The sequence below is a fragment of the Eufriesea mexicana genome, unplaced genomic scaffold, assembly GCF_001483705.2.
Source record: "Eufriesea mexicana isolate 0111107269 unplaced genomic scaffold, ASM148370v2 scaffold1523, whole genome shotgun sequence".
NCBI lineage: Eukaryota > Metazoa > Arthropoda > Insecta > Hymenoptera > Apidae > Eufriesea > Eufriesea mexicana.
This window is the reverse complement of record NW_016909723.1, coordinates 277881-286267: the sequence shown is the minus strand read 5'-3', so window position 1 is coordinate 286267 and position 8387 is coordinate 277881. Positions and strand designations below refer to the sequence as shown.

At 49.1% G+C, this 8387-nt stretch overlaps 1 protein-coding gene across 1 annotated transcript in view; it reads left to right on the top strand.

Annotated features, from left to right (window-relative positions):
* The first annotated feature begins 152 nt into the window (after positions 1-152).
* Psq (pipsqueak) overlaps positions 153-8387 on the top strand; it is a 26584-nt gene continuing 18349 nt past the window's right edge. The window contains exons 1-3 of the mRNA XM_017901434.1: positions 153-220; positions 438-582; positions 896-1060. Coding sequence (XP_017756923.1) covers positions 186-220; positions 438-582; positions 896-1060 — 345 coding nt within the window. The 5' untranslated portion in view covers positions 153-185. The remainder of the gene's footprint in view (positions 221-437; positions 583-895; positions 1061-8387) is intronic.

Genomic DNA, 8387 nt, shown 5'->3' with positions numbered 1-8387 from the left:
CTCTTCCACTCTTCTACCCTTCCACTCTTCTACCCATCTCTTTACCTATCTTTCTCTTTTCTCTCTCCTTCCCTCTTCTTCGTCTAGCTTTATTTCCTAGCATTTACCGATCACCCTACCGAACCATCTCCACACCGCCGCCGATACTTTTCGTTACAGTGCTCGCAAAGGAAAACGAATATTTCATGGAGACGGATCGTTATTGGGGCGTACACTACAGGTACTGTCTCGCTTTACGGATCGATTTGGAAGAAGGAAGAAGGGCACCACGCTACGAGAAATAACTCGTATCGTGACTCGCGACGAAAGAACGAAAACGCGTCTCGTCCATGAACCAGAGACGACTTTTCGATTTTTCCATCGAAATCTTTCCACGATCCAGACAACTCCTCCGAGATCGAGAAGAAGTGATCGTTTCCCTGCTGTTTCTGTTGCAGCGGCGGCATGGCCGGGCAGCACTACTGCCTGCGCTGGAATAACTACCAATCGAACATGACGTCCGTTTTCCACCAACTCCTTCAGACCGAAGCTTTCGTGGACGTCACGCTGGCATGCAACGAAGCTTCCTTAAAAGCGCACAAGGTAAGCGAATCGTCAGAGATATCGCTACCCGACCATCGCGATTTTCCTCTTTTTTCGCTCTCGATTAACGGCCAATCTCGCCGGCACGATTCGCCGATCCGCTGCCAAATTATCATTTTTACCAGCACACCTACACGCGTACACGTGTAGTACTATGACAGTACCGGTCGTCGCGGTCGCGGTCGCGGTCGCGGTCGCCGTCGCCGTCGCCGTCGTTGTTCTCATCTCGTATCGTGATGTCTCTAGCCCGATGCGCCGATTTTCCTCTACCTACGTTATTGATCGTTCGATACAGCTCCTTCTGTTTGCGCAGGTGGTATTATCGGCGTGCAGTTCCTACTTTCAAAAGCTCCTACTTTCGAATCCCTGCAAACATCCGACGATCATTATGCCCCAAGACGTATGTTTCAATGATCTCAAGTTCATCATAGAATTCGTCTACAGAGGAGAGATCGATGTTTCGCAAGCAGAACTTCAGGTAAGAATCGCTATACTTTATGTACTTTAGCCACCAGACAATGACGAACCGCGCGCGTCTCTTAATATCCGATATTCTTTACTATCTCTTTCTCCCCCCACCCTCTCCCACTCCCTCTCCCTCTCCCTCTCCCTCTCTCAATTCCTCTCTCTCTTGAGCCCTCTCTCTCTTGAGCCCTCTCTTTTTCTTTGTTTCAACTCCTTTTCGTCCTATTTATCGAAACATTACCCTTCGATGTTGCAGCAATGCGCGAAAAGTCGTTAAACGCGTAGAGACAATTTTCTTCCCATCTTTTTTTTTTTTTTTTTTTTTTTTTTTTTTTTTTTTTTTTTTTTTTTTTTTTTTTTTTCTTTTTATTTCAAACACGAGTACGCACTTCGTGAAACGAAACTTTGTAAACTTCGTAAAATCGAAGAGCAAAGTTTCAAAGACGCCAACAAAGTGTCGACGATACTTTGTACCTTGCGAATTATTCGATCACGTCACGGGACCTTCTTCTAACCCCTTCTTTATCCGGAACGCTCTACTAGAGACGCGATGTTCCGAACGACGAGACGTTCCAAACTTTCTCTTTTCCCTCCTATGCTATTCGGTATCCCTGATAAACGAACGCTACACCCTTGCAGACCTTTTTATCGACAGCGAGACTCGTGCGCGACTCTGCACGTTCGTCGGAAGTTAACTCGTTTCTGCCTCCATCGCGATCAACTACGAACAGTTTTGCAACGCAGTTTTCTAACTTACCGATCGAGTTTCCTTTCCTCGTCTCCTTTTTTTTTCTCTCTCACTCCACCCATTTACACCGGTTGTCGATAGCGTAGATTTTCTCCGTCTCTCAGATGGCATTACGTCTTTTACTAAATTTCTATTCCCTTTCCGATCGCGCGTTCCTTCTTTCACCGACTTTATTCGTTTCCCACGCATTTACCGCGCATTTCCCGTTTCTCCTTTCCGGTTGATCACTATCCTTCGGTATGCCCCGTAGCCTGATAATTGTTGCGTTAGCTATGCGATCTGAAGAAAGAAACACGCCTTCAAAATGTCTAATTGCTCTGTAAAAAAAGTAAAAGGAAATCTGCCGCTCGATCGCGTCGCTGATCGATAAATTTGGATAAATTTCGTTTAAGGTTGAAAACTTCCCTACAAATAGTCGCCGGTGATACAGTCATTTCCGGAAGCTATACGCCTTCGCTATTATTGCCGAGTCTCTTCATACCTGTCCGACGTGCGATCAAGATAGTTGGCAAAATGTTCGAATCCAGTACACGTCACACCGTCGCGATACAAATTAGCAAGCTACGTATCAACCACGAGCCAAATTTAAATTGCCGAAAAAAGGTTATGTATCCATACCGTCGCAAATCGAACAGCTTGGAATCTCCTGCAAGAAAAGGAAAAAAATGCAACGGAGATTGTCCGAGATATATTTTCTTCTTTTTTACTTGGAGATGCTTGAAGAAAATATCGTGGTAGGAAAGCTCGTATAGATTATTTCTGATTATTGGCCCTCGGATACTATTCGGAAAACTAGTCGAAACCGGAAAGTAATCTGCAGCAATGTTGTACATGTCGGATAGTTGGCAAGAACGATTTTGGATAAACCGACGACCATCCAACGATACCAACGACCTGTGTCGGTCAAGAAGACGCGCGTCGATTTGCCACCGCGTAATTAGGCAACCAGCGGCGTTGTTAGTAAGTAACATAGTGCAAATTCCATCGCTTTGGATAGCGAAAGCGAAAGAACGAATGCTAGACACGGTATAACTTATCCAGCGACGAATCTCAGCGAGTGATCCTTTACCTCGAAAAATAGAATCCTTATTGATTTTCGACGAGCGATACGTATTCGTCGTACTTAGATGCAGCATCGTTTAATCTCCTTTTCCCTGATACCAACAGCTTTGTCAGATATACCGGAGGAACCGTGACATTCGACAATCGCGTACGTACTAAAATTTGACAAGAGTTTAAAAAAGTAGAACTGCGCCAAGTATACCGCGCCACCCACCTTAGTTTACATCCTACTGTTCTAGATGTCACTACGCGAACCACCGTCATGAAAAGTAATCGTATAGTCCTAACGCTATTGACAGATACCACCGGTAAACTGTAAATTCCAGGAATCGTCTCGTTACTTTTCATCAACTGCAATTAAATATTGTTACTTGCAATATCCGTTACCAGCAATACCGAGCAAGACTTATCGGGTAAAGTTGATTAACACGTAAACATCTGTACCGGTAAATATTCGCATAATTCGTTGCACGTACGAAAGATCATCGAAATGTCTACCGATCCCATCCTTTCATCCTCGCAATACGCCAAACTTTTTCCCTTTCTTTTTTTCTTTCTTTCCTCCCTCCCTTACACTGCGTGTTATTATATTACTACTGGTCACACCGGTATAGCAGGGTAAAACGATAGGCGATCTCCGCTGGTACCGTCGCGACGACGGGACCGACGGCTCGCCCGGTCGGTCGCCGACGACGGTCGCCGGCTACGGGGCGACAGACGACGGCGATGGCGGCGACGATCGCCGCCAATCGAGCGGATTCGATCGAGTTTCGATCGAGATTCAATCGAGTCCTCTCGTGCTACTCGTCCTCCGGTTACCGCTCGCGATCCTTCTTACCACCATCGTCATCGTCCTCCAGGATATCCGGCGGCCGGTCTTGATAACGCCTCCTCGATCCACCGTCGGAGCTCTCGTCGTTGTTATCGTTGTCGTTGTCGTCGTCGTCGTCGTCTTCGCCGTCGTTGTCGTCGTCGTCGTTGTCGTCGTCGTCCTTCTCCTTCTTCTCGTCGACCACCACGCTCGATCGACGTAAGGAAAAATCTCGCAGCCGAGTGTGCCGACGGACAAAGAGAGAGGTAAACGTCGTCCGCTAGCCGGACCCACGGTGTCCGTCTTTGGCTGCTACTTTCCGCTGCTACTTTCCGCTTGAGACCGCGAAATCGTCTCGCTCCTTTTCCAGAGTCCGCGCTCTCTCACGGTTTTCACCCGCACGCGGCTACACGTGACGACGACCACCACCGCGGCGATCGCTGCTCGCCGTGCCGAATAATATCCTTCCCGGCTCCCAACTTTCTTTTCCCAAGTTTCTCCTCTTCCGCGTATATCGCTCCGCTCTCTCGATCTCCTTTCTCCTCGTCCGCTTCTTCTCCCTTCTGCTTATTCTTCTCTTCCTTTTTCTTCTTCTCCTCCTCCTCGTCCGTTGCACGCGCAACGTCTACTACTCGTCTCTCGTCGTTCCTCGACTTCCCGCGATGATGCCACACCGTTGCTCGGGCCTCCTCAAGACGTTCCGACGAGAGAAGAAAAGGCTACTCGACTCGATTCTCGCGACGGATCCGTACCGTCCTCGACCATCTCTTTTTCTCCGCGTCTTTTTCCTCGCTCCCGCTCGTCGTTTGCTCGCGGCAAAGCGGTTTCGTCCGAGGGATTCGCGTTCGCTGCACCCACGCCCCGGACGATAAAGACGGCACGATGTTTTCTCTTTTTTCCCTGCCTTCCGCCTTTCTCTCTCTCTCTCTCTCCCTCTCTAGCTCTCTACCTCTTTCTATTTCTCTCCCTCTCTCTCCCTCTCGTTTCTTCTCTCTCTCTATCTGTCCGTCTATCTATCCGTCTATCTCCCTCTCCTCTCTCTCTCTCTCTCTCTCTCTCACTCCCTCTGTCCCCCTCTTCCTCTCCACCCTCTTTCTCTGTTTCCCTGGACGAGCGTCGGCGGTGTTCAGTCGTCTCGCCAGCCGGACGACTCGTCGCGTTATTTCGCTTCCGATAACGCGACGACGTGTACCGCTCCTCTAAACCTCGATACGGCGCAACGATACGTCGCGACTCCACCGCGAACGGGCCTCCTCTTCTCGTCTTCTTTCCTCTCTCCTTCGTCCTCCTTCGTCTCTCTCTCGCCCTCTACCCTCACTCTCTCTCTCTCTCACACTCTCTTCCTTCCTTCCTTCCTTCCTTCCTTCCTTCCTTCCTTCCTTCCTTCCTTCCTTCCTTCCTTCCTTCCTTCTTTTATCTCCTTTTTAGCTCGATCCATGAAGCAAAACGCGATGGCACGCGATGATGCTCACGTTCCTGATCCGTGTTGTTCGTTCAAAGTTTCGTATTCAATTCAGACGTATGTACATATACGTCTATAAGTAATTCGAAGCTACTCGAAAGATTTCTTCTTTTCCTTTTTTTTTCGTTTTTTGTTCTTTGCGATCCTTTGCGCGTCTCTGGATTTCAATTACCAATCGTACCAAAGTCGAAGAAGAATCGACAGCGCGACGCGCGGACGTTTATATCCCGAGGTATTCGATTCGATCGAAGAATCGCTTTGCGTGTATATTTCCAAAGAAAAACTTATGAATATGCTCGGATCCTACGCTTGGTTCTTCCACTCGCTGTCCTTGACACAAGACTTAACAATAAGACGACACAACGTACGTATATATGTCGGAGAAAACGTACATCGTTCGTGTGTCTCAAAACGGAATACGCTTGTGCGTAGAACACATAGGCGTATGCGTATACGTACGCGTACGCACATACAAATCTACTCATACTTTCGCACGTACTTACGTAGACATTACAATCGCCAGTAGAGGTGTGAACTTTACACGGAGAAACGAGTAAGATTCGATTCTGTTTCGCAATTGGTCTTTGCGTTAACGGATCGATCGTCCTCGCGATTCTTCGTTTTCCAACGCGATTAATAACGGAATCGAACGTGGCATAGGAACAAGTGCAATTATAGGACGATACGTGAGGTTCACCGGGTCTGAGTATCACGGGCATAAGGATAGTATTCTCTACTGACCTCGTTCTCGATCGGTATCTCCTTTCTTCTACTAATTGGCAAAAACTCTATATAGGGGCTACATAGGTGGCCAGATGAAAGACGGAAGAGGCGCGTGAACGAATCGAAAGGTACAAAGAGAAGGAATGCGAACAGATGCTTCTGGAAATTTGTAAAATTTGGAAAATTTCCAAATATGCCAATCTCGTTTCGATCGAAGATCGACTCGATAACGTGGAAGACGTCCGATGCTACGAAATATCACGTAGAGAGAAAAAACGAGAGGGAAAAAAGAATAAGAAAATACAGGATAACGAGAAAGGAACGATTCGTTGGTTGCTGGATCGTTGCGAGAACCATCCAAAAATCGTAATCGCATTATCCCGCGTATCGGCACGCGTGCGTATGGCGACGCGTGCAATTGTGAAATAAAGTTGGAATAAAGGTGAGAAAAACAGGCGTGTTGGGCATCCTCGATGGGTCTGGTTAAAACGGTTAAGATATAGCGACTCGTATCGGTCGGTCCCTCCGCGTTTCCGATATACGAGGCTGCGCGTGCACAGACAAAATCGTTTGTAATTGCAACTAATAATTTTCTTCTGTTCCGAAGCGGGGAAAGGGATCGGAAGGGTGCAAGTACAGCACGCCAAAGTAAGCAACGTAACGTGATTCGTACAGCAGCGTTCGTGATCGTGCTTTCTTTATTCCCCTTAATAGATGGAAACTAGAAGGAAAGCGAGAAGAAGAGAAGAAATGAAAAGGAACGGGAAGAGAAACGCGGAGAAGAGCGGCAGAGAAGAGGAAGCGACAAAGAGGGGGAGGAGGGCTAGCGGCAGTGTCGAACAGGGAGAAACAAGAGAATTCGCGCTTCTTCCGTCGACTTTAGGCACGCGGTTTCTACAGTGGCGTGCATGCGTGCGCACAGTTGCACGTTATTCGCGTATGCGTGTATGCAGTGAGTCACGTGTGCGTAGGGACGACTGGAGCCGCAGATTCCCTTTGTCCGCGCAAGCACTGCAATTCGCGACTCGTGTCCTCTCTCTCTTCCTCCAACAAGCGCCCTCTCTCTCTCTCTCTCTCTCTCTCTCTCCCCTCCCTCCCACCCTCTCTCTCTCTCTCCTCTCTCTCCCCCTCTCTTCGTCCCGCTCTGTCCCTCTCTCCATCTCTTCCTCGTTCGCTCGCTTTCTCTCCTTTTCTCTCATCCCTCCCTCGCTTAGTTTCAATCCATCCATCCTTTTTCGCAGTGCTCGCTCTCCCGAAACCGAGCCCTCTTCCCTCGACGACGCATCGTCTCGCTCACGAGCCGAGTTGCGTCGAATCGAATGTAGTCGAGTCGAATCGAGTCTGCTCGATGCAGGGCCGGCTGAAGGACCCTCGTTATTTCGTGTCGGATCTATCTGCATCGGGCTTTACGAAAAGCGAGAGTAACGTCGTCTTTGACGTGCTTTTCTTTACATCTTTTGCATATCGTTCGATGAAGAAAACTGCCTCATTTCTCGGTAAATACGAGTCGTACGAGTCGTACGAGTCGTTGGAAATAGGATAATCAAGAAATAATACCGTTTGAAACGTTCGACGAAGCTTTTCTAACGCGCATACGTATACGAATTTCAGCATGAAATAGCTGCTTTGTTATTTTCGCCGCGCCGTTTCTTTATTACCTCAGCGTTGTCCGAAATTTTAATTCTATTGCAACGCGTATCGCGCGACGTTATCGTTATTCTTCGTTCGCAACTCATAGCCAGTAAAAAGGAATTCGCCGGTATTCGACTCGCAGCGCATGGATACCACGATTCTAACTTTAGGTATACATCACTGCAACATCTATCTCTCTCTCTCTCTCCCCTCTCTCCGTGTGTATACATATAGCCGTGATCGGCATGTTCACGCGAGTACATAACGCTGCCTTTGTCGCGTCAAGAGTAGAACCGTAACTCTGTCCTCTCCCGTTCTCTCGCGAACCTTGCATCCATCTTCGTCATGCCGTGGCCAAACGCATCGCTGCTCTCCGTCTTTCGAGTTTCATCTCGTTCGTTTCCGTGCCAACTATATTTCCGTTTTTGTTCGTCCAGGAAAAGTCTTTCTCGCACCCACGGCAACTATTCGTCGATGTTCGTCGTCGCTTAACCGTCAGAAGCGAGTGCGCGTTTCTCTCAACACCGCAGACTTGCCTCTCCACCGATCCCCGTTCCCACCCCCGTACTCGATGCTCTCTGTTACCCCTCCGCCGAACTGACTCCTGTCGGCCCACTCCCTTCGCCGAACAGCGCTTTCCTCCAACCATCCTGCCACCCGCCGGTTTTCAACCCCTTTCCCCGCTCTCTCGGCGGCGACTGGTCAGGTGAGCTGGCTCGCTCGCTCGTTCCACGCGTACGCTCAATCGCTCTCTGTCCATCGGCGAGCACGCATCCCCCGCGAGTCTCTTCCTCGTTCTACGCGCTCGAGCGCGACCTCGATCCATCCTTGTTCGTCGTGTCGGCGAATTTCGCCGCGGTCTCCGCCGCCGCCGCCGCCGCCGCGGTCTCCGACGCCGCCGC